A 24,508-nucleotide genomic window follows, 5' to 3' on the forward strand; every position below is an offset into this window, starting at 1 on the left:
CGTTTCACAATTTATTTTAATTGTGATAAAATACACATAAAATATGCCATTATAATTGTTTCTAATGTCCAGCTTAGCAGCGCGAAGCACACTCACGCTGTCCTGCAGCCACGCCCACCCTCTGTCTCTAGAGCTTTCCATCTCCCCACATGGAGACTCTGTCCCTGTGAAGCATGGACTCCCCACCCGTGCCCAGCCCTGGCTCCCACCATTTCCTGTCTCTGTGGACGGGACTCCTCTGGGGACCTCCAGGGAGTGGGGTCCTGCGGGATAGGTCCTTCTGGATCTGGCTTATGTCATTGAGCATAATGTCCTCCAGGTTCATCCACATTGCACCATGTACAGGAATGTCTTGGCTTCTGGAGAGAGTGACATAAACCTTGGACCTCTCCGTCCTTGCTTTCTCTCCTGTCTGTCTCACTGCTTTGTCAGCTGCTTCCCCACCCACGTACCCTGACTTCTCTGTGACATCCTTCTGTCCTCCCTCGCTCCTACCTTCCCTAGCTTCTTGGGTCTCCTGGGTTCCCATTTCTCTTTCCCTTCTCCCACCTGCTCTGTATAATCAAGATTCACCAGAACTTCCGGCCGATTAAGAGATCACTGGGTGACGGCCCACAGCTGGAACTAGCACTGACAGGTAGAAGACCTTCTGTTCCCAGCTTTGGCCTCACGTGTCCTCGATGTGTCGCAAGCAGCAAGCCACCCCACACTGCCAACTCTCTCACCCACCCTGTTCCTTACACCAGAAACTTGAGGGCCATCTTAGACAGCTTGCTCACCTCCGATCTCCACACCCCAGGAAAACTGACACGTCCTGCTGTGTCCCCTCCTGTTTATAGCCTTGCCTTCTGTTTAGACTTTAGCACATTGTTGTTTTGTTGTGTTTCTTGTTTTTTTTTTTGTTTTTTGTTTGTTTTTTTTTTTGGCCTGGGCTCTTGAAATCCTCCTGAACACAAACTGTGTAACTCCCGACCCTCCACTGCCCTTAGGATGAGGAGTAAACATTACAGTATGCTGTACACAGCTGGTTTCCTAACCTTGCACCCTGATGACCCCAAGTGGATGCTGGGCAGAGTATCCCCATTCCTTTGAATGCGCCCCCCTCCATGATGATTAATTATATCCAGGATCTGCGACAGGTGATACCATAACACACTGTAATTCTTTTATTTGCTGGTTTCTTCATTTCTCTTCCTCTGACCCTCACCCTGACTATGAACTCCCTACAGGCCAGCAACCAGCAACATCCATCTGCCTTAATGTCTGTTGAATGAATGAATGAATGAATGAGGTCAAATCTAACATTTTAATAAAAAGGAAGTTAACAGTACATAAAACGGTCACTTACCCTAGATACAGGGCTATGTTTTTCTTGCAAGGATGTTTAATCAAGTGTGCTCTCATAGATGAAAAATACAGTTGGTCCTAGAGAGAGAGAGTCACACAATAATATCAGTAATAATGAACGGTTGAGAAAAATAATTTCCTGATATAGAACATTGAAACTGTAAATGTGAAGTTGAGGCAAGTGCGTAATAGGAATGCAATGTAATTCTCCTGTTTTCCTAGTACACTCTGGTGACGTCAGATGTCAAGGGGAGGGTGGGGAGGAGGGTAGAGAAGCTGGGTGAGCAGTATCTGAGACATCTCTGTGCTCTATTTGCCACTTGCTGTGTATTTATGTCAAAATAAAAAATTAAGAGAGATTAACAGGACAATTACTGATATCACATTCCTTGTCCATGTTACTGCATATTTACAGATCATGAGTTATTTGGAAGAGACACCAGAGGGTGAGGAATTGTAAAGGTAACATGTTAGGGACCAGGCACTCGGAGAGGATTTAGAAATGCAGACATCACTTTCTGAAATAAGGCCGTGTCGACAGGAAACGTATTTTAACAGGTGAAATATTTCTTCCTGCATTGTAGGCACACGCCGGATGAAAAAAAAAAAGTTCCTTCTTGCAGGACCTCATGCAAACCAAGTAACGGTTTGTTTCTTATTATTCCAGAGTTACAGTGTAGCAAATGAACACTGAAAAGGAGTATCTGAGTTCTAAACCCACTTCCATCTCCTGGCTTTCTTCATGTCATTTGATTACTTGCAACTTTTTTTAGTAAAATGGGAAAGATTAAGCCCTCTTCCAGGTGCAATGGTAGGAATTAGATAATGCTCTATACCTAACACATCACGGGCACTGAGAAATACTGAGTGTTAGTTCTGAAAGTGAAGGGGAGAGAGAGAGCGAGAGCGAGCGAGCGAGCAGTGTGGAGCCACATACCCCTTGAATTTGCTGTCTGATATGAAACACCTTTCCTGTCCTCACCGTGTGATTACTAGAGGTAAGCGACAAGAGAGACCATCTGTCATTTTTACCAAATATTCAGCATGACTCCTACCAGGGTGCCTCTGGGTTAACCCTAAAATACCTGTTCCTGATGCTTTAGGGTTGTGGAAGGCCCTGGAAAGTCTGATGAAACTGTGCGCCTTCCTCCCCCCCCCCCCCCAAATCTACATGCAACAATGGAGATTTAATTTCTGAGAGCTCATAAAGGCTCATTTGCAGACCTCAGATTAGGAACTCCTACTTCAAACCCAAGGTCTTCTTTCTCTCTCTCTCTCTCTCTCTTTTTTTTTTTTTTAAAGTCTGTGGCCAGGCCAGGGGTGGGGAGGTGGATGGTCTTGGTGGCTGGAGAAGGTTGGTACAGCTTATAGCTTATAGCAGAGGTTGTCCAGCTTGACATGTGCCAGAAGCACCTGGAGGCTTGATAAAGGGTAGACTGCTGGGCCCCACCTCCAAGTCTCTGATTCAGTAGGTCCAAGTCTAACAAATTCCCAGGTGATGCTAATGCTGCTGGTCCAGGACCACACTTGGGAGAACCAGTGTGAGGAAATGGGAGAATTGGGTATCACCAACCTTTCCAAACTTAGGGACAAATCCCATCGGTAAATCGTACTGGAAAACTGTTTTTTGCTTACTAGCTATGTGTCTTTAGGTTGGTGAGTCTTTAATTTCACTGGATCTGTTTTCACATCAATAAAGTAAGGTTAAGGAATCGCTGCTCCGTGAACTGTTGTAAATATCAAGTTAGATCATGCACCAGGAGCGCACGTTTACTATTTCATGGGCAAACAGGGCCCTGCGGAATAGGACAGCTTACTCCAGGCAGGAGTTCCCTGAGGGCGGGAACTGGGCTTTCACATTCCCCAACCCCTGTGGCACCCTCCACACAGTATCCACTAATCTAATATACACTGAAATCTAAAAATGTTCTAGGTAACGAGTGAGTGAGATAAGTACTCCACACCCTCATGGAGTTCACATTCTAGTGACAACAACTGACAAAAATTTGTCAAAACAATAACAGAAATTAGCCATTGCTAGGAAAAAGCCATTGCCAAGGGTGGGGGCGGGTTGGGGAGCGCTTTAAATAAGGAGATGTGCTGTTTAAGCCAGGATCGGATTGACCTAAACCAGGATCAGGAACCAGCCATGGAGAAATCTGGAAGCAAAGTGTGCCAGGCAGAGGGGATACCAAGCACCCTCTCCCCTGTCCTCAAGGCTGGCCAGAGTTTGGCTTGTTCAAGTGATTGGGGCATTGATTCAGGGGAGGGCAGGGACCAGACCGGTGGTTCTCAAATTTCCAAGGCAGTGCCTAGAGACATTCTTGATGGACTGTGGAGCCTGGAGAAGGAAGTACTATGGCACCCAGCAGGTGGAGGCCGCGGACCCTGCTCCACATCTTACACGCACAGGAGAGCCCCACCCCAAAGCGTCCTCAACGTCAGCAGCGCCGCTGTTGAGAACGCCCGGGCCAGATCATGCGGGGGGATGTAGGCTGCGTCAGGAACTTGGGTTTCATCCCGGGCGCCAGAGAATCGGGGCAGGGGAATGAAAGGGTCAGATTCTTTTACCGATGATCCCCCTGACTGCGGGACTGGGCGACGGCAGCGGACGTGGCTCCCAGGGTGGGAATCGGGCCCAAGCTTTGAAACGGCAATGGGGGGACGTGGTGATGGGCTGGGGGGAGTTGGGGTGAAAGAATGGGAAACGTCAAGTTCAACTTCTAGAACAAGAAACTGGGAACCCTTAACGAGGTTGGGGAGCCTCCGCTCAGGGACGCGCCGGCCCCCTCCGCGACCCCGGGCAGCACCCCTCCCCGGGGAGGGCAGCCCCACCGGCACAGCGGCTGAGCTCTGGCCAGCAAGCAGAGTCGCAGGGTCGCCGCAGCCACCAGCATCAACACCAGCATCTTGCACAAAAAACCACCGCCACCAATGCACGTCAACCGCCGCTGGGTGTCGCCTCACAGGCTGGGCATGCGCAGCCTGAACTTGAGCGCGCAGCTGCCAGCGGGGAGGGGGGGGGGGGGGGCGAGCTCCTGGCGTCTGAGCATGCGCACCTCGTCTCCCGGGGAACGCCAGGCCACACACAACACGTCCCCCTTCTGGAGCTCCGGGCTGTGCGCACACCGCCGCTCACGCTCTCCCCAGTCTGACCATGCGTTCATCGTCTCCCGAACGCGCCACCAGGGAGGGCTCAGGCTGGCGCGCACAGCTGCCCGTGGGCAGGCTCGTTGGAACATGCGCACGGTGTCTCCCGGGAAACTCGAGTCCACGGAGCAGGACGCGTTCCAGAGCCGGAGCGCGTGTCGCCCGCGCGCCTAAGCGAAGTGTACGCACAGGGCTGCCTACGCGTTCTCGCAGCTGCGTTTGCAGCACCAGGGGCTCTCTTTTCAGAGGTGCTGGGGCGTGCCCACAGCCCTCCACGTGAGCCGAAGCGGCTTGCAGCGCCCCCGCTGGGCGGCCGGAAGAGGCGGAGGCAGTGAAGAGGCTGAGCCCCGCCTCCACGCTCCTTCAAGCCCCACCCCCGCCGCTTTCCGTTCCGGGTCACGTCCCCCCTTCGACCCACGCCCCCCTCTCGCCGCTCCGGGTCCCTGGGCACGCGCGGGACTTCACGTGCGCGCTAGCGGGGCGGGGGGAAATGACGCAAGTCCTGTGCGTCGCTAGGATGGCCGGGGCATGGCGGCGGGCACAGGCTACGTGCGGCTGTGGGGCGCTGCGCGGTGTTGGGCGCTGCGGCGGCCACTGCTGGACGCCGCGGGGGGGCGGGTTCCGACTGCCGCGGGAGTGTGGTTGCCCAGAGGCCGGCGGGCCTGCGACGCCTTGCCTCCCTGGGCTCTGTGGGGCCGAGGCCCTGTGGCCGCGGGCCAGTGGCGGGGACTTTGGGAGGCGAGCAGCCGCGGCGGCGGTGGCTCATTCTCCAGCGGCGAGGATGCCTCCGAGGGCGGCGCTGAGGATGGAGCCGCGGGCGCGGGGGGCAGCGCGGGGGGTGGGGAAGGCCCGATCATAACGGCACTGACTCCTATGACGATTCCGGATGTATTCCCGCACCTGCCGCTCATCGCCGTCACCCGCAACCCGGTGTTTCCGCGTTTCATTAAGATTATCGAGGTAATGAGCGCTCCCGCCGTGGCCTCCAGTTTCCCCAACTCTCCAAACGGCAGGTGGGACCGAGGGATCCTTGGGCACCCTCATGTTACACAACTTTTTCCACGCAAGAAGGTTCTTAAAAGTTGAAGTTCGAGTCCCTGTCTTCTCACTAGTTTCGTGAATTTGAGCCAGATTCCTCCCCTTTTCAGGTCTCTGATGAACCCAATGAGCTTAGGACTGCCCAGTTAGAGTCCTAGTCATAGAAATCTCCGATGCTGGGAAGGACCGGACCAGAATAGTCTTTGCGGTCCAGTAACTTTTCTGCGGGTTTTGGTAAATGTTTCATGACACTCTCACTCGGGGCGGTTTGCAGTCTGGTTGCGAGCCCCTTTGGGATTAGGATTCATTCCTTCCTTAAACATTTCTTGACCGCATACTAGGGGCCAGGCACGGTTCTTAGGGCTACAGCAGTGAACAAGAGTGATAAAAATTCCTGCCTTTGGAGCTTCCGTCCTAGCGGGATACAAGAGGCGATAAACCAGATTAATAGGTAAATTTCATGTTGGAAGGCAATGACTACTGTAGGGATGATAGAGCCAGGAATAGAGTATGGGAGACTTAAGAGGTAGGTGGGGGAAGGATGTTCTCAGAGGGGGGCAGCCATGGTATATTCATTCAGTAGAGTGTTTTTTACCTGTTATGTAGCAGGCATACAAGCCACATGCAGTCCCTGTGCCTAAGGAACTTGTGTTCTGGTGGAAGAGACATGAAGCAACATCATTTCAGACTAAGAGCCAAGGGGATGGGGAGATGGACTTGGGTGATGTAATGGAAAGCAACATGAGTGCAAGGAACTTGAGTTTTTAGAGTAGGAAGGACCCAAATGCCTTCTTTCTTCCCTAACCCTTCCCCCACCCCCACTTTTTTTTTTTTTTTAACGATGTGGAAATTAGAGTCCTTGGTGAAAAGTTATCTGTTAACAGAGGAAGGTCGTACAATGAGTCAGCCTCCGCATTCACTCTCCAGCCTCTCCCTCATACTTTAGTCTCCGCTAAACAAATCTCCACCTCCTCTCCCACCGGCTGATGGTGTGTGTTCGAGCTACTCTTCCAAGGGCCTTCCTTGGTTTTGAGTGGTGGTTACTTGCGGGCCCCAGAACCTGTGGGTTCATATCCTGGCTCCACCACCAGTAGCTCCTTCACCTTCAGAAAGCTGTGGCTCTGGGCCTCCATTTTCTCATCTGTGCAATGGGTATTATAATCAAACCTCAATTCTTAGAGCTGGTCAGGGAGGTAAGTTCACCAGTGTCGGGGGTATGGCCCCATACCTTAATCAGAGGCTGCTGCTGCTCTTTCCTGTGTGGTACCCTCCTGACATTTCAGAAGCTTGCCCTTGAGGCCTTTTTTCTGTCCTTGACCCCAGCCGACCTGTGGGGCCAAGAGCGTTCAGCTACAGTCCCCTCAGTCCTGCAAAGTGGCAGATGCCTTTTTTGCTCTTTGTCCAGAGAGAGGATTCCTCCAGGAGATTCTCTCTCCCCACCCAGAGTTAGCTGGGAGGGTTGAATGAATCGCGGGACACTGGCACGTGTTGTTACCTTGTCAGTGACAACAAGAAATCCTGCCAGAGGGAGGAGGCAGGTGCTAAGAAGCAGCAGTTATCATCAGAGAGGAATGAGGGAAACGTCCATGGCACTGGGTGAAGGTTTCTGAACCTGTTAGCAAAGCTCTGTTCACTCTTGCTTCTGTGTTTGACACGGCCTGTGGCTAACTTGCCCCTGTAGTTTCTCCTCTTATTAGTGGCCTCTCAGTGTAGATCAATGGCTCTTAATTTGTGATGGGTTGGAGCGCCTGGGGTACTCAGTTGTTAAAGGTCTGCCTTCAGCTCAGGTCATGATCCCAAGATCCTGGGATCGAGCCCCGCAGTGGGCTCCCTGCTCGTGGGAAGCCTGCTTCTCCCTCTCCCACTCCCCACTGCTTGTTTTCCCTCTTTCGCTGGGTCTCTCTCTGTCAAATAAATAAATAAAATCTTGAAAAAAAAATCGTGGTGGGTCATGTACCCATCCTATGGCCGTCATGGACCTTTTCCCTGGGGAAGAATGCATCTGTAGGGTCAGGAATTCCTGGATCATAAGTTAAGAGCCCCTGCTGAGGGATGAGTTTAGAACACTGGTTCTCAGGCTGTGGTGCGGAGGCCGGCAGCATCAGCATCACTTGGGAGCTTGTGTGAAATACAAGTTCTCAGGCCCACCCCAGGCCTCGTCTGTCAAGACACTGAGGGCTGGGGCCCAGCCACCTGTCTTACCAAGTCCTTTAGGTAGCTCCGGTGCTGAAGTTTGCGGGCTCTGAAGTGTAATCAGTCTGGGGTGGGAATTGATGCCTGCTGGAAGGAAATCACTTGGCCTTACAGACGTCTGTGCTCCTGCCTGTCAGATGTTGCCTAGAACATGTTAGTCCTCTCCCTGCCGTTGAAATGACATCAGGGTGATGCGTTGTCATCCCGGGGCTTTCGATCCTTGATGAAAAGGGTGTAGATGTGATTGAGAGATACTTCCAACGCGAATTGGGGGAAGTTACCAGTCTGTGGGATGGGCCACGGTTGAATCACACACATTTAGTGTTGTCTTTCTGGCGTTGGTAAAATCAGAATAGTCTAGATTTTCAGGCCAAGACACTTCACCTCTGAAACAGCTCTTAAAATCGGAAGTTAAATCAGTTTCTTGGTTTTGGCTGTTGGTCTACTTTGAGTTTTCTTTAGAAGGCGGTGGGGCCCACCACGGCCTGCAGCCCTGTCAGCCTGTCCCACCGCATTCTCTACGCCTTCGTGTGTGTGTGTGTGTGTGTGTGTGTGTGTGTTTGGTTTGGGACTTCCTGGACTCTGTTGGTTAATGTCCTGGGTCAGGTTAGCATAGCCTTGAGAATCATCTTGAAAACGCTAGAGCTGTTTTCAAAATGTCAGCTAGGAAACCTGCCCTGCGTTTCACTTTGGGGTCGTTGTCATGCTAGGTTAAAAATAAGAAGTTGGTTGAGCTGCTAAGAAGGAAAGTCCGTCTTGCCCAGCCGTATGCCGGCGTCTTTCTAAAGAGGGATGACAAGTAAGTGTAACTTTTCCTTCACTGCTTCGTTGAAGTTGCCCTGGAGTGTAGTTCACTACAAGTCCTGCTCTGTAGAGTAGCCGGGACCTCTGACCTCTGACCCGGAAGAAATCAAGCAAAACTTCCTGAGCACAAGGCCAAGAGCCGAGCCATCTTTTTAGTCTGGGCTGAAGACTTGGCTCAGCTCTAGGTTTCATGTGGTCAGTTGTTGGGGGGGGGGGGAGGGGGTGCAGGTGTTAACCTCCAGGACCTTTGGTGGTGACCCCACTTGTGAGGTCGCTTCAGAGCAGAGCTAGGGGGGCAGATAGGGCAGCTCCAGGAACACCCACCTTGACTCCAGGTGGAAATTAGTTCCACTTCTGAGTTAGGAGGTACGTTCTGTAGGGGGAGGTGTGGAATGAAATCTCTTCCATCTGGGCTTGTCTTTACAGCCTACTTAGCCCCAGAGCTGCTCACCTGTGTGGGACAGTGGCGGCTGCCAGGGGCCCCCTTAGCCTGCAGGTGCTCCTCGGGGCTTTGCAGCACCTGTGGGATCGAGGAGGTTGCCCTCGGGTTTCAGTGGAGGCTGGCAGGGGTATTTCTCTTCTCTTCCTCCTCCCTCTTCGCCCAAGACACCCCGTTGAGAATCGGGGCCTGTGACCATGCACCTTTGTGTCCCTGTCCCTTAGCAATGAGTCTGACGTGGTCGAGAGCCTGGATGAGGTCTACCACACGGGGACGTTTGTCCAGATCCACGAGATGCAAGACCTTGGGGACAAGCTGCGCATGATCGTCATGGGACATAGAAGGTGAGGGGCCCCGAGAGTCTGGGATGAGGCAGGAGGAGAGGCCCTGAGTGTCCCCAGGTTCCTGTACAGGCCATCCTTCTTGCTCAGCCCTCCTGTCTTGTCACTGCCAGGACTAGACCAAAGCTGGAGGTGGCGGAGACAGGTCACTTCTGGGTCTCTCTTCAAAGTGGCTGTATGGGTGGCCAGCGGCAGGTTGTATCTTTTATGCACGTCATTCACAAAAGCGTCACAAATACAAAATAGCAGGTTGCTTTGTGTCCCGTGTAAGGTGTCAGCCGTTCACAGTTGGGTGTGCTTCTCCTCCAAGTGCCCTTGTCCGCGTCAGCCTGTGGATCCTGCTGGATGTCCAGCTTAACGCCGCGTGTTTTCATTCAGCCAGACACATCGCCGGCAGCACACCCAGGGGAACAGGGTGTGGCAGGCACTGACTCTGTCCCGGGTCCTGGTGGTGGTCTTACTTCGTGAAGCCCCTTCTCCGGTCCTCATCTGCTCGTGTTAGAGGCTGTTTTTAGGATAGAGGCTGCCGCTCTGTCTCCTTGGGGGGGATTCGTGAGCTGGAGGGAGGAGCCGATGCCACAAAATGAGTAAGAGCTTGGTCTGCTGCTAAGTGCTGTCCTGATCTGCAAGGTGCCTCATGGAAGGGGTCCTGCTGGCTCCGGCGGCCAGACCTGCTGTTCCTGTGTGGTTTGCTGGGTCCACATCCCGCCGGCTCTCAGGCCAGCCCTCTGGGAAAGGTGGCAGTTAGTGACCCTGTGGGACAGGAGGGAGCCGAGAGGGGAGGTGGCAGGTTTGCATTCACATCACTTAACCCCTGGTGTCTGCTGGGTACTTGGGTGTGGATGGAGAGACAGGCCGGGGGCCCACCCCCCACCCCCAAGAGAGGAGGCCGTGAGCATCAAAACGGCTGCCAGCTGATTTTTTTTTTTTTTTTTTTTTTAGATTTTATTTATTTGACAGAGATCACAGGTAGGCAGAGAGGCAGGCAGAGGGGCGCGGGGAGCAGGCTCCCTGCTGAGCAGAGAGCCCGATGCGGGGCTCGATCCCAGGACCCTGGGATCATGACCTGAGCTGAAGGCAGAGGCTTTAACCCACTGAGCCACCCAGGCGCCCCTGCCTGCTGAATTCTGATGGTGGTGGGAGCTTTGGGGGGAAGCGAAGATGGGCAGGGTGAGGGGTAGGCGTAGACGGGGGCTGGACCTCACATGGAGTGGACAGGGAGGGCTTCTCTGTGGAGGTGCCCTCGAACTGAGGCCCGAAGAACACGAGGGAGCCGCTGTCTGGTGAGCTCCAGGCTGAGGGAGAGGCAGGTGGAGTCCTAGAGCCGGGCTGTGCTTGGTGGTGCCTGCGGCTTGTGATGGGCCCCAGCGCTCGCTGCTGCTGGCTCGCTGGGCAGACTTCAGAGGCACGTGGGGGACAGCGGGGTGTTGGTGTGAAACGCAGAGTGGCTGGGGCAGCGGGAGGCCAGCGGTGTGCCCGGTGGGGGGTGGGGGGTTGTCGGTCTTGGGGTTCTGAGACAGCAGCTTGGTCTCCAGCCCCGGGGCCTGGCGCACCCGTCCGTTGTCAGCACTGGAAGCCCCAGCAGCTTCACGTCTGCCCCGTTTCCGTCTTCAGGATTCACATCCACAAACAGCTGGAGGTAGAGCCCGAGGAGGCCGAAGCTGAAAACAAGCAGAAGGTCCGCAGGAAGACGAAGCGGGGCAAGAAGGAGGCGGAGGAGGAGTTGAGCGGCGGGTCCCAGAGTGGCGGGCCCCTCACAGAGGTGACGGCGGAAGCTGCCTCAGGGCCCCTGGGCGAGGTGCTCATGGTGGAGGTGGAGAACGTTGTCCACGAGGACTTCCAGGTCACCGAGGAAGTGAAAGTAAGTCCTTGCTGCCGCCCACGGGGCCCCCTGAGCAGGGGACGTGCTCCCCGAGGCTCTAGCCCGGTCGGCTGTCAGGCTCTCGTGGAATGCAGAATGCGCCCCTCCCCGCCCCGCCCCACAAGTCCTAGGAAGAAACCGGCAGCCAGGAGTGAAGGATTGGAACCTGGGTCCGGCGCCGGCCCGTGTCGGCTGCGCAGGAACCCCTGGGCTTCTTTCCATACTGGCTCCTTCTGCTCAAGCCCCGGGCGCTGGGGAGGGGAAGCAGGGCCCACTGCCCGTTACCCGTGGCTTCTAGGCAGGAAAGCAGCAGCCTTCTGGCCGCCTTTACCCCAGATGCAGGCTGGCTTGCTGCCTTCATAGCCTAGGGAGCCTGCTGTTGGGGTGGGTGCTGTCCTCCCACCTGTTCGGGGCAGGTAGCAGGGGGCCCGCCTCCAGGGGGTGGGGGTGAAGAAAGGCAGAGGTTATGGAAGCCCCCCCCCCCCCCCCCGTGCATGTCCTGACATCGTTGTCCTGCCTGGGGGAGAGCGCACCCTGCGTAGCCGGCCAGCAGCCTCAGTTGGCTCCTGTGGCACCGTGTCGAACAGAGTTCTGGGGGCTTCTGAGCTGAGGGAAGGAGTCCTGCGGTCCGCAGGTGACATCGGCCCCGGGCGCTGGCAGGGCTTTGGCCGCGTCTGCCCCGGGCAGCCTCACACCCACGCAGCCATGCTGTCCGGAACTCGCCGACACAGTCTCGGTTCTGCGCCGTTGGCCCCAGTGCCTATCAGGCTCTCGATCTGTGGCTGGTACCACCAAGGGACAAAATGTCAGCTTTTGTCTTGATTCTAAATTATTTAAACCTGGGTGGCTCCCCTAGCGGCTGGACTGGGCCTCAGAGCTCTTCCTCTGAGGAAACTCACGTAGTGGGGGGCAAAAGACAGCGAAATTCATAGATGCCACAGGGAAAAGAATCAGGGAGACTTGAGGAGGCTTAACGCTCGTGCTCGTCCGTGCAAGCACGATGGGCCTCCAGCTGCCCTCTGCAGGTTCCTTCTGGAAAGTCCCATCGTTTGAGGGACAAACCCGTAGCTAAAGGCTGGGTGCTTGCAGTGAAGGAACGCACGGCGGACGCTTCCTCATCCCTCCTGTGTCCTGGCTGGGGTTTGGTGTGCTGGATGCCACCTTCCGGAAATCACCAGATTCCGGTGGTCGCGCCACCAACTGTCCGTGGTCCCGCCAGGAGCAGGGACACCAGGTGCCCCTGGTGTCCACAGTGTGGTGGTGGGGGGACAGTCCTCCACCTCCTCGGGGAGCCTGGGCCCAAGGTTCTGGCAGGGGACAGGCTGACAGCCCCGGTGACTCGCAGGGACCTCCCCAGACAGAGAATTTTCAAGCCAGGGTGTGCTGATGTTGAGGATGCGGGTGTTAGTTATGAGGCATGTGCTTGAAATAAAGGAATAAAGAAACCCGCGTCCCCTTTTTTCCTCCAGATGGCTCGTTCTAAGGTCAGGGTTCGACAGGGTGTAAGGAGCTAGGCATTGGTGTTCGTTTTTACGGTCTTGATCCCGAGCCCCCACGGCTGGTGGATTCAGGGTACACTCCTGGGCATCTGAGGCCATCCGTGGCCTGGGCCAGGCGGGAGGGGCTCCTTGGGCCACGGCCCCTGCTGGCCCCAGGGACCGATGGCCGCCTCCCTGTTTGCCAGGCCCTGACTGCCGAGATTGTGAAAACCATCCGGGACATCATTGCCTTGAACCCGCTCTACAGGTTGGTCTCCGGTGCCGTTCCCCAGGCCTGGTGTGCGGTCGGCCCTCCCTGAGGCCAGGCGGGGGTCTGCCTGCGTCTTTCTGCAGCTGGGTTGATGGGAGGCTTTCTCAAGAGTGTCATCCCAAGAGAAAACTGGGGGTGGCCCTGCGGTGGGAGGGTGGACGGAGATGCCTTATGCAGTGCACGTTCTTTGCTTCATACTCAGGAGAGCGTGGACTTGCCCGGAAGCCTTTTCATCATCAGCTGAGGTGGAGGGAGGGGATCTCACATGGGGGTCACTCCATGGCCGGAGGGGGCTTGTGTGTGGCATGGGGTTGTGAGTCTCATGGCTCTAGGACGGGAGGCCCCACCGGCCCGCACCCGGCTCTCTGTGAGCATCCCAGACCTTGAGCGTCGCTGCCGGGGAAGGGACACGCGGGCCAGCGCTGTTGCCAGGCCGGCCCCAGCTGCAGCAGCGCGCTCTGGCCCCGCAGAGAGTCTGTGCTGCAGATGATGCAGGCGGGCCAGCGGGTGGTGGACAACCCCATCTACCTGAGCGACATGGGCGCCGCGCTGACCGGAGCCGAGTCCCACGAGCTGCAGGATGTGCTGGAGGAGACCAACGTGAGTGCACGGGCCAGCCTCCCGGCCTGGCTGCTTGTCCGGGCTCGGCTTTGCCATTCCGCCTCGCGCTCCCTGAGGCCGTCAGGCCGCCCCTGCTCCCGGTCTCTGTGGCGACAGCGCCGTTCGCTCCGGGTGGGGTCTTTTGTTCGACGGGTGGCGTATTTGGCTCGCCACCCGTCTTCTGCTGTTACCAGTGACAGCGCTACGAAAGTTCTCGACCACAGCTTGCAGACCTGCTGGCCTTTAACTGTAGGAGGTGTTTGCAGAACTGGGTCAGAGGGGGCTTGTCTCCACTTGGGGACATGTGGCTGGGTCAAGCTGCCCTGTGTGCGTCCATCAGGAGGGTCCTGCTCCCCCCCCCACTCCCCCCACACAGAGATGCCCATTTCTGACCATCACTCGCATCTTCGCTTTCTCGGCAGATTCCCAAGCGGCTGTACAAGGCCCTCTCCCTCCTCAAGAAGGAGTTTGAGCTGAGCAAGCTGCAGCAGCGCCTGGGGCGCGAGGTGAGCCCAGGGGAGGGCGGAAGGTGGGCCTCACTCTCGTCCGGGGCGGCGAAGCTCTCTGAGAACCCAAGGCTGGTCTTGGCACTGAGCCCGGGGTCTGCAGCCCCCAGGATGCCCTCCGTCGTGGTGGAGCTGCTCTCACGTCCATGTCCTGGGAAGATGCTGGGCACTGGGAACCAGTCTGGGAAGGGGTGAAGCTGCTTCCCCGAGGCTCCGCTGTTTGTGGCCTGCCTTCCTGATTGTGGCCCAGTCCAGGGGCCTCGTGGGTGGTCAGTTGCTTACCGCTCCTGTCACTTCTCAGAAATGACTTGCTTTTTCCACTTTGTTTTATTTTTGAGAAAACTTTCAAGTCACATCTTTACATGGAAAACTTTTAACACTGGGTTATTAGCTCAAGGCAACTTCTTTAATTTTTAATTTTTTTTAAAGATTTTTTTATTTGAGAGCAAGAGCACACGCCAGGGGAGGGATAGTGGGCGAGGGAGAGGGAGAAGCAGGCCCCCTGCTCGGGCCCAGCTCAAGGCTCTATTCCAGGACCCTGAGATGATGACCCAAAGCGAAGGCAGGTGCTTAACTGACAGCCGCCCTTTGTGAGGCTCAGACTCATAACCCCGAAATCAGAGTCACATGCTCTACCAGCTGAGCCCGCATGGTGCCCCGGCACAAGGCAGTCCTTAATGCACCTCCGGTGGGAGACAGGAGTGGGGCTCGTAGGCGGGGCCTGGTCCTCGGTGGCCTCCGAGCCGTCACCCGCCGCCCTGTCCGTCCAGGGGAGCTCCGCGCCCGTGGCGGCTGCACCAGCATCAGGCCGGCTTCACCTGGTCATAGTCAGGACGGAGGATCGAATCCGCTCCTCACCTGGAACTTGGCGTCTTTATTTCCAGCTTGGGGAGACCGGGTTCACGGGGGAGGCAGCTGGAGACGGGCTTCCTGTGTCTGGAGGAAGCTGTGCTCCTGGCCAGCGGCCGTGTCCCCCCCACCCCACCCCAGCTGACGGCTGCTCTATGCTCGGGCCGCAGGTGGAGGAGAAGATCAAGCAGACGCACCGGAAGTACCTGCTGCAGGAGCAGCTGAAGATCATCAAGAAGGAGCTGGGGCTGGAGAAGGAGGACAAGGACGCCATCGAGGAGAAGTTCCGTGAGCGGCTGAAGGAGCTCGTGGTCCCCAAGCACGTCATGGATGTGGTGGACGAGGAGCTGAGCAAGCTGGCCCTGCTGGACAACCACTCCTCTGAGTTCAAGTGAGCCTCCCGGGGTGGCCTGGCCGCGGGGCGTCCACCCTCGAGGGCAGCCCCCTTCTTGCACCTCAGGCTCAGAGAAGCTGGTGACTGGCAGGGGCCGGGAAGCCGGGAGGGAGGGTGGGTGCCTTGGCCACTCTGCGGTCACGCTGGGCACCCGAGAAGCACTTGGCGTGTGGCGGTCCGCTCTCGGCGCCCCCGAGCAGACGCACTTCCCTTTGTCACTTGTTTCCCCGCTGGGCAGAGGCGGCTCAGAGAAGTGGAGTCAGTGAGCAGGACTTCTGTGCTGGTGGGTGGGGATGGGGCTTTGAACCCAGGGGTGTCTGGCTTTAAGCAGTGCTTCCAGCCAGGGCCCCTCCCTTTGCCTCTGTCCCCTCCTCTGCATGGCCTTGAGAGCCTGGAAGTCTGTGCGTCTTCCTGGGGGCTCAGCCTTGCCCTATGGGTGTGCAGCTCCCAACCTGGGGTCGCTCTCGCGGTAGCGCTGACCGGCCACCAGCTGGGCCTCTGCCACACGTGCCCTGGGAGAGGTCATCTGCCATTTTTACCCCTGCCGCCTCTGGAGCGGGATTCCAAGCAGTCCCTGCGCTGCCAGTGTCCAGGCCCCTGTCCTGGGAGCCGTGTGGTTCCCACAGCGAGGCCTTTGCCGATTACTGGCTCCTCCAGCTGACCTGCCCGGGGCGCACTTCAAGTGGCAGGGGCAGCGGGCGCTGGCACCATGGACTGGCAATGGCGGCAGTGGGCTGGGCTCCGCTCACCGGGACTGGTCTGTCCCCCGGCAGCGTCACTCGTAACTACCTGGACTGGCTGACGTCCATCCCGTGGGGCAAGTACAGTGACGAGAATCTGGACTTGGCCCGGGCCCAGGCGGTGCTGGAAGAGGACCACTACGGGATGGAGGATGTCAAGAAGCGCATCCTGGTGAGGACCCCTGTGCCCCGCCCTTGGGTCCCAGCCTGCCCCCATCTCCATCCCACCCCGTCCCTGTGAGGCCCCCCGCACCCCTTTTTCCTAGGTCCCAGGCCTTCCCCCACCCCACCCTGCCTGCACCCCTTCTGCATGTCCTTGGGCATGGGCTACTCGAAGCCTCCCCTGGGCGCCACGGTCCCACCTCCCTGGCTCTTGTTCTGAGCACGCAGTGCGGGCACTGAGCAGCAGGGTGTGTCATCATCTGGATTCGGGACCCAGGATTCCCCCATGGTGGGGTGGGGTCCCAGAGGAGTTGGTTTGAGGGGTTTCTGGTCTAGGGTCCAGGAGGGCCTTGGCCGAGGCAGGGCCGGCGGGGTTGGCAGAGGCTGAGGAAGGAGAAGGTGGAGGGCTTCAGGGGGAAGGACTGGCATTGGAGCAGCTCGGAAGGTGGCAAGGGCACCCCGGGCTGATCAGACTGCTCTAGGGGCTTCGGATTCCTGAGGAGAGGGACAGGAGTCGTGCCTGAGACAACAGGTGTTGGGCCCAGCTCAGGGCCAGTAATTTGTGGCCGGAGCGGCAAGAGGGTCAATACGGTCCAGGATGTGGGAGGAAGGGGTTGCTACCAGCTCAGCCTGGCACCCTGATCACCCAGTCGGTCACTGCAGTCACCTCGGCCCCTCTGGGACATGCCTTGTCCCTTCCACAGCCCCCCGAGGTTTGAAAGGCAACGTGACAGTGGCGAAGGTCACAGCAGGCAGGGCTCCTGAGTGAGGGCGGCGCGGGTCTCATGGGGGCCGGCCTCTGCCCACAGGAGTTCATCGCCGTCAGCCAGCTCCGAGGCTCCACGCAGGGCAAGATCCTCTGCTTCTACGGTCCGCCGGGCGTGGGCAAGACCAGCATCGCCCGCTCCATCGCCCGTGCCTTGAACCGCGAGTACTTCCGCTTCAGCGTTGGGGGCATGACGGACGTGGCCGAGATCAAAGGGCATAGGTAGGCCTGGCCTGGCTCCGTTCCAGTGTGTGCGTGGGGGTGTCAGTGGCGAGCAGTAGCTTCTGCTCATGCTGGACTAAGTGTCGACGAGCCCGGGCACCCACTGCCTACAGGCCCGGCGGAGTCCGGCCACTCAAACGTCAGCTCAAAACCTTGGCCTCTCGACCAGCAGGAGGGCGGACTCCCAGGAGTGTTTGTTTACCAGGTTCTTGGCAGATGGTCCCCGCCAGTTCCAGCTCCCATCCTACCCGGTTCAGCCCCCCCAGCGCTGCGGCCAGAGTTCCGGGGCAAGGCGCTCTCCCCACTGAGAATGGGGCCGTACGCCAGTGAGGCCTCAGCGCCTCTCCTGATTCTTTGCTCCCTCACCAGGTCTAGGAGGGGCTGGTACCCTGGGTCCAGGGTCTGAAAACTGCTGGGTTGTGTGCGTGCGCCCTCCCGTTGCAGCGGTCATGGCGTGTTCTCCTGGGGCTCGCATCCTCATTTCCTTTCTCCTCTCTGCACTCACTCTGCTCTAGCCACATGGGCTTTCAGCGCACTAGGCCTGGTCCTGCTCTGCCCCAGGACCTTTGCACAGGCTATTCCTGCTACTCAGAAAATGCTCTTCTTTCAAATACCCGCACACCTTGCTGCTTCACGTTTTTTTGCTCAGGACCTCTCCCTGAGACATTTCTTATTCCCGCTTTAACGCCCCTGAGACGGCATTCCAGGTCCCCTGTCCCATCTTACTTTTGTAGCATGTATAAAGTTCATCACACCTCTGAGTTCCTCCTTCATCTCTCGTGCCATTTGTCTGCCCTGCTGGGCCTTATCTCTCAGGCACAGTATTTCGTGTCTGCCTTACTCTGTGAGCGCCAGACCCCCGCAGCTGAGCTGGGACGGTAGAGCAAGGAGGTGGTCAAGAAGCACCCCGGCAGGCGCCAGGCAGGTGTGGGCCATGGGCCCAGGGACCCCGAGGCCTAGGAGGCCATGCTGTGCCTGCGAGGACCTGGGTGGGGAGAGCATTTCTGCTGCCAGCATCTGGCTGCTTCTGACCTCTCTTGTTCTGTTACATCGGGCAATGTGCGCTGGGTTTCACCGTCCGGATAGGAGGTGCTGGCTTCGGGGACAGGTTTAAGCGAGACCTGGTTTTGCATCTGTACCCGGCCCAAGTCGGAGCTGGGGTGAGATGGCGACATGGCCATTGCTAGAGAGCCACAGGCCGTCGGGGAGGCCATCAGCCGGTGCCACACGCATCACCTCCCCATTGCCACCTCTGGGCAGCCCTCCGTGGAGGCCGAGTGCTACACCGAGAATCTGTGCGCTCTGGGAGCCGGCAGGGGAGGAGCCGACCGCTCCAGCTGTGCTCTGCCCCCCAGGCGGACGTATGTGGGTGCTATGCCAGGGAAGGTCATTCAGTGCCTGAAGAAGACCAAGACGGAGAACCCCCTGATCCTGATAGACGAGGTGCGCACGGGCGGGGGGCTGGGCGGGAGGCTGGGTGTGCGGCGGGTCTCAGGGCTGACACGGCAGCACAGCCTCTGTTCCTAGCACCCTTCCCCGAGGTCAGATGTCCCTGAGGCCTTCCTGGGCCAGAGCTCCAGGCAATCCCGACCAGGTGGAGTCTGTCCGAGATCGGACCCATGTTCCCTGCCATTTCGGTTGTCCCCTAGTCCCTGGGGGTGCCGCACAGCTACTGGGCCACTTCACGATAAGCTGTCCTTGTCCTCGGACGACCCCATGGCAGCCCTCCTGCTCCAGGCTCACCCAGTGCTGGGCCCTGGTGCTGGTGAAATGGGGTCCCACCCTCCTCCTTCCCGCCAGAAGCAGGGACCAGTGCCCAGAGCACCCACCTTGCGCTGCCCCTTCAGGTGGACAAGATAGGCCGGGGCTACCAGGGGGACCCGTCGTCAGCGCTGCTTGAGCTGCTGGACCCCGAGCAGAACGCCAACTTCTTGGATCACTACTTGGATGTGCCCGTGGACCTGTCCAAGGTGTGTGTCCTGCCGGGGAGCCAGGCCCAGTGGGGAGAGGCAGGGGAGCTGGTCCTCCGGAACCTTCCTGCTGGCCTCCCCAGGTGCTGTTCATCTGCACAGCCAACGTCACCGAGACCATCCCCGAGCCGCTGAGGGACCGGATGGAGATGATCAACGTGTCTGGCTACGTGGCACAGGAGAAGCTCGCCATCGCAGAGGTGAGGGTGGGACCCCTGCCCCAGCTCTGGACAGACGGGGGTGCCCACTGCAGCTGGGGGTCGGGGCATTATTTGAGGCCAAGTGCCAGGCCCCTAACCAGAGCTGCAGAGGACAGTCCATAGTGGTCCTGCTCGGAGTAGGGATGGCTGGGGTCTGTCCACTGGCGTAGCGTGAGTATGGCCAAGAGCGGAGGCGCGGCCAGCTATGCACTGTGTAGCCGCGCACATGTGACCCCTGCGTGGGCAGGTCCCCGCCCCACCCACTTTCCGGCTGGGTGTCTGGTGGCTCCCGTTTGCCCCTGCCCGGGCCTGGCGTCAGACCCCCGGGCTGGTCCTGCTTGGGGGCCGGTTGTGCATTGCAGGGCCGGCTGGCCTCCGACCGACTGTTCCTCGGGGTTCCCACACCTCGTGTTTGGGTTGGGTTTTTGCTGTAACAGCTCCTGGAGCTCGGGGCGACAGTCTGCTTCCTCACCAGTTTGATACAGAGGATACAGCCAGGGAACAGCCGTGACCATGCATCAAGCCCAGCAGGGCCACGGGCTTCTGTGTCCCTGGGTGCACCCCCCTTCCAATGCCGCCCAGTGGGCCCGCCTTCTCCTAGTTCCGCGGCCCAGGCTATTCAGGGAGGTTTCTGACCCTGTGCATTGTCGAGTAAATCATGATCCGCTGGTGCCGGACTGGCCCTCTAGCCTCTCCTCTCCCTGGGGGTCAGGGCTGAGGCTGACCAGTACCCACCCACCGCACCCCACCCCAGCCCTCAGACCCCCACTCCAGGGGCCGTCTCACTGGCGCGGGCCCCGGTAAGGCGGCCAGGGGCCCTGGGAGGCACCAGCAGCCGCCCTGCTCCCCCTGCTCTCCTGCAGACCGACGCTGTACAGTTCTCCTACCCCACTCTCCGGGCCCCAGAACAGGAATGAGGGAGAGACCGCCGTGAAGGTGATGTTGGAGGAACACAGTCTTCTGGGCGGGCCATCAGCAGGGCTATCCGCGCACTGTGGGGGGCTGTGTGCTGGGCCCTGCTGGGCCCCTCCCCCTCTGGTGCCCTTCTCTGTCCCGCCGCACAGCTGTCCCAGGGCCGTGCCGCCCGTCTTCCCACCGGCCCTGGGCCTTCAAGTTCTGTGGCTACAGAACGCTTGTCCGACGCCCAGGCTCAGCTGGAATTCAGGTCTCTGTGCGTTTCCTAGACCTTAGTGGTCTCCCTGGCCGGGGGCTGGCTTCCTACCCAGAAGAATGTTAGCTGGAGCAGAGCCAGGTTTCTCTGCAGAGCCAAAGGAAGGGGTTTCTGACTTGTGGTTTTCTTGCTGGAAGGGGGTGGAGCACATTTTTTCCTGAGCCCATTTCAGCCCTCAGGTGCTGGGCCCCTCCTCTCGGGGCCTGCTAGTGGCCTCCTGTCCCCTGCTTTGGGAGGGGAGCCAGAGGAGCTCTTGGCTGAGGTAGTTACAGGGGTCCTGGGGCTTCCCCCGCCGGCCAAGGATGGGGGCAAGCTTGGGGACCTGGACAGGGAACTTCTTTTAAAACTTTAAAGGGACAAGAAGAAGAACACGGACTTAGGCTTCGGGGCCAGCCCATGTCAGTTGACAAACGTACTGACGTGTAAGGTTGTGTCCCCCATGTTTCCATTGCCTTCTACCCCAGAGTTGGTGCTCAGGCCTGTCTGTCCCATGACTGCTGTATGGCAGGAGTCAGGCTGGGCTGTGAGTGACCTTGTAGCCTCTTGACCTCCCCATTCCTGTCTGTTCAGGGTGGCCACCCCAAGTGTGAGTAGGGCGAGCCCAGGGATCCAGGAGACCTTCCTGGAGGGGTGACCTCTTAAGTGCCATTTGGAGGGAGGGCAGGAATGGAACCTGGACAGAGGACGGCCCAGGAGCAGAGCCCTGGGAGCTTCTGGAGGTGGCAGGCTGGGCCTCTGTGGGCTCCCAGGAGGGCCTGGTGCCTGCCATGCACTTTACCCAGATTCCTTGCCTCCCTTCCTCCCTGCCCTGCTGGCTCCTTACCTTCAGGTCTCCACTTTGGTGCTCCCTCCTGGGGCAGCCTTCCCCGAGCTTCCCGGAGCGCCCCGCCCCCCAACCCCGGGGATGAGAGCTTGTGCAGACAGATGCTGGGCCACCTCTATCACCTCTAGCCAGCCAAGGGTTGTGGGAAGGTTTCGGGGGTGAGTGGGGGCAGGGGCACGCAGGAGAGGCACCCGTTGTTGGTCCTGAGGCCCCGAGGGTCCTGATGGCGGCGTGCTCCTCCTGCCAGCGGTACCTGGTGCCTCAAGCACGTGCCCTGTGTGGCTTGGACGAGAGCAAGGCCAAGCTGTCGGCGGACGTGCTGACCCTGCTCATCAAGCAGTACTGCCGGGAGAGCGGCGTGCGCAACCTGCAGAAGCAGGTGGAGAAGGTGAGCCGGGCAGCCGCGGGGACGTGGTCTGCAGGCTGTGCGGGCGGGTGGGGGCTGACTCAGGGACCTGTCCTGCCGGACCCCACTCCCAGGAGGTCCCCAGCGGAGGCCTGTCCACAGAGACGGGGAGGAGCTGGTGGGGGCTGGGGCAGTGGGTGGAGGGGTCTACTTCATGCGGATGGACCCTCCATTTGGGGAGATGGAAAGAGTCACATCTGGAGACAGATGTGAATGTACTCGATGCCGTGAAGCTGTAAACGTGGAGGTGGTTGAACTGGTCACTTTATGTATTTTATCCTGATGTTAAGAATTAAAAAGCGGAATGATGGGCACACACTCACGCTGCTGCCTCGCCTGCTCCAGGTGTTGCGGAAGTCCGCCTACAAGATCGTCAGCGGCGAGGCCGACCAGGTAGAGGTGACACCCGAGAACCTGCAGGACTTCGTGGGGAAGCCCGTGTTCACCGTGGAGCGCATGTACGATGTGACGCCGCCCGGCGTGGTCATGGGGCTGGCCTGGACCGCCATGGGTGAGCGGCAGAGTCCTCTGAGGCCCCTTGGCAGAGGGAGTCCGGGAGACCGGGGGCTGATCAGGGAAGGGAAAGATGGGCCCCCAAGGTGGCAGGAGCACCCCACAAGTCTTATTTGCATTGGGAGTCCCTCTGGCCTGGGGGCAGGGCTGCCACCCAGCAGTGGGGGCTTACGCGGGTGACATCACTCCACCCCAGGCCAACAGGGGTGGTGCCATGGGATGAGTTTGCAGAACAGGCCGGCTCTGACTGGTGCACTGCCTGCACATCTGGATGACATGTAAAGGAACTGGGGTTCGGTGCTGGGAGGCTGCGCCCTCGCTATGCCCACGAAAACGAAGCCGAGGGCAGCAGCCGCCCCAGGGGCAGCCCTGCAATGTGGAGAGGAAGGCGGGCATCGAGCCAGGGAGAGGGGGCAGAGGGAGCACTTGGGGTGTTCCCTAGGCACCCCACTGTGAAGGTTGGGGGAGGGGTCCTAGGGTTCCCAGCCTCTGCCTGCTGGTTCCCAGGAGGCTCGACGCTGTTTGTTGAGACATCCCCTCGGCGGCCCCGCGACAAGGATGGTAAGGGGGACAAGGATGGAAGCCTGGAGGTGACAGGCCAGCTGGGGGACGTGATGAAGGAGAGCGCTCGCATCGCCTACACCTTCGCCAGGGCCTTCCTGATGCAGCACGAGCCCAGCAACGATTACCTGGTGACCTCCCACATCCACCTGCACGTGCCCGAGGTGAGGACCCGCCTGGCAGCCCGGTCCCTGGTCCCGTGCCCCAGGCTGTGCCTACCTCTCATCCAGCCTGCCCACCCCCCCACCCGCATCTCCCCACCAGGGTGCGACCCCCAAGGATGGCCCGAGCGCCGGCTGCACCATCGTCACGGCCCTGCTCTCCCTGGCCATGGACCGGCCCGTGCGGCCAAACCTGGCCATGACAGGCGAGGTGTCCCTCACTGGCAAGATCCTGCCAGTGGGCGGCATCAAGGAGAAGACCATCGCGGTGAGTCTCACCCCCTCCGCTCCGGGGTGGGTCTAGACTAGAGGGCCCCCAGGAGGCACTGTGTCCTTGCAGAGCTGGTGTAGGCCTCAGGCAGGCAGGGAGGGTACCAGCCCCTTACAGACTAGGGTTTGGGTCCGTGTTGAGCAGAGTGTCCAGCTGTTCCGCTCTGCAGTGGTCCTTTGTCTCTCCAAGATTTCCCATCTTGGCTGCTCTCAAGCTAGCAGGGCTTTCCAGGGATGGCAGAGGCAGAAAAAGCAGGAGAGTCTGGCCTGGGAGTGCGAGAGGCCTAGCCTTGGCCAATTAGTCCTGTGCGTCTCCCTCAGTGCTGGCCCTCCTGTCCCTGCGTCCAACCCGAGATCCCGAACTCCTGAAACCTGGACCCCCCCATCCGTCCCTTGAGCTGCCCACTAGGCAGAGTTCACGTCTGAGGACTTCAGAGGCTCTGTGCACCATGCTTTCCCCTCTTGTGAAGTGGAAGAGGAAATAAGGCCACATTCGCCGTGTCCCTGGATGGTGCCTGGTGGCCAGTGGGAACCATTGTCCACCAGGGGGTAGTCAGGCAGCAGCAGGGTGAAATGGGGGCTGGTGGCTGAACACAGACCAGCATCCAGAGCTCACAGGTGCTCACTCGGGCTGCGCAGTAAGGCTGTGGCTCGCTGTAAGGCAGTTCGTGTTCAGGTCCTGTTTACTTGTAGCTGCCAGAATGCTTAACCGGCTGTAGTTACAGTCATCCATTAAAACCGGGGGTTCTGCGGGAGCAGGCTGCTGGAACGGAGGCCAGGGGTGGCGCTGGGCTTCCGATTCCTCAGCTGCGAGGCCGGTGTGAAGGGGCGGCCGACGGGGCACAGCCCTGTCCCACAGCCCTTCCATTCGCCCTCCGGCCCGCCCTCCCAGGCAAAGCGAGCTGGCGTGACGTGCATCGTTCTGCCGGCCGAGAACAAGAAGGACTTCTACGACCTGGCTGCCTTCATCACGGAGGGCCTGGAGGTGCACTTCGTGGAGCACTACCGAGAGATCTTCACCATCGCCTTCCCTGAGGAGCAGCCGGAGGCCCAGGCCGTGGAGCTGTGACCGCACCCGGCTCGCTGGCACGGACAGGTCCGTTTGGGCCAAGCAGGCCCTGGACCAGGAGCTCTGGGCCGCTGAGCCCTCCGGAGGCCCTGCAGAGGCCCGAGGCGAAGGGCACAGCGACGGCTTAATCACGGCGCCCCGCACGGATGATGAACTATTTAATTATGATTAAAACGCCTTCCCAGGACCGCTCGCCTGCTTGT

General features: G+C 58.8%; 2 protein-coding genes across 3 annotated transcripts in view; one reads left to right on the plus strand and one right to left on the minus strand.

Moving 5' to 3' along the window:
* Positions 1-4,256, minus strand: part of LOC111161833 (cation channel sperm associated auxiliary subunit delta) — a 47,320-nt gene extending 43,064 nt beyond the window's left edge. Inside the window, exons 1-3 of the mRNA XM_022525839.1 lie at positions 4,183-4,256; positions 2,285-2,339; positions 1,349-1,425 (exon numbers count right to left, since the gene is read on the minus strand). Of these exons, the coding sequence (XP_022381547.1) occupies positions 1,349-1,425; positions 2,285-2,339; positions 4,183-4,256 (206 nt within the window). The remainder of the gene's footprint in view (positions 1-1,348; positions 1,426-2,284; positions 2,340-4,182) is intronic.
* A 744-nt stretch (positions 4,257-5,000) lies between these two features.
* On the plus strand, positions 5,001-24,492 carry LOC111161696 (lon peptidase 1, mitochondrial). Of its 2 annotated transcripts, XM_022525525.1 has the most exons (19): positions 5,001-5,149; positions 5,345-5,457; positions 8,439-8,527; positions 9,196-9,315; positions 10,927-11,173; positions 12,858-12,919; positions 13,393-13,522; positions 13,945-14,028; positions 15,048-15,268; positions 16,045-16,183; positions 16,983-17,161; positions 18,517-18,604; positions 19,009-19,131; positions 19,215-19,331; positions 21,573-21,713; positions 22,077-22,242; positions 22,752-22,969; positions 23,070-23,234; positions 24,129-24,492. In XM_022525525.1, exons 1-19 carry the CDS (start codon positions 5,026-5,028, stop codon positions 24,303-24,305), a joined length of 2,703 nt encoding a protein of 900 aa, XP_022381233.1. In that variant the 5' UTR covers positions 5,001-5,025; the 3' UTR covers positions 24,306-24,492. The 2 variants fall into 2 exon arrangements, with proteins under 2 accessions (XP_022381233.1, XP_022381232.1); XM_022525524.1 differs by having other exon boundaries at positions 5,001-5,457.
* The last annotated feature ends 16 nt before the right edge of the window (positions 24,493-24,508 follow it).

This window comes from Enhydra lutris, unplaced genomic scaffold (assembly GCF_002288905.1).
Source record: "Enhydra lutris kenyoni isolate GAN:26980312 unplaced genomic scaffold, ASM228890v2 scaffoldscaffold86, whole genome shotgun sequence".
Classification (NCBI taxonomy): domain Eukaryota; kingdom Metazoa; phylum Chordata; class Mammalia; order Carnivora; family Mustelidae; genus Enhydra; species Enhydra lutris.

Bases quoted from the DNA above. Each gene is read 5' to 3' on its own strand.
- LOC111161696 (XM_022525524.1), top strand. From the start codon at position 5,026: ATGGCGGCGGGCACAGGCTACGTGCGGCTGTGGGGCGCTGCGCGGTGT. The intron at 8,528-9,195 runs GTAAGTGTAACT...CCTGTCCCTTAG, and splicing joins TTTCTAAAGAGGGATGACAA to CAATGAGTCTGACGTGGTCG. The intron at 12,920-13,392 runs GTTGGTCTCCGG...CTGGCCCCGCAG, and splicing joins GCCTTGAACCCGCTCTACAG to AGAGTCTGTGCTGCAGATGA.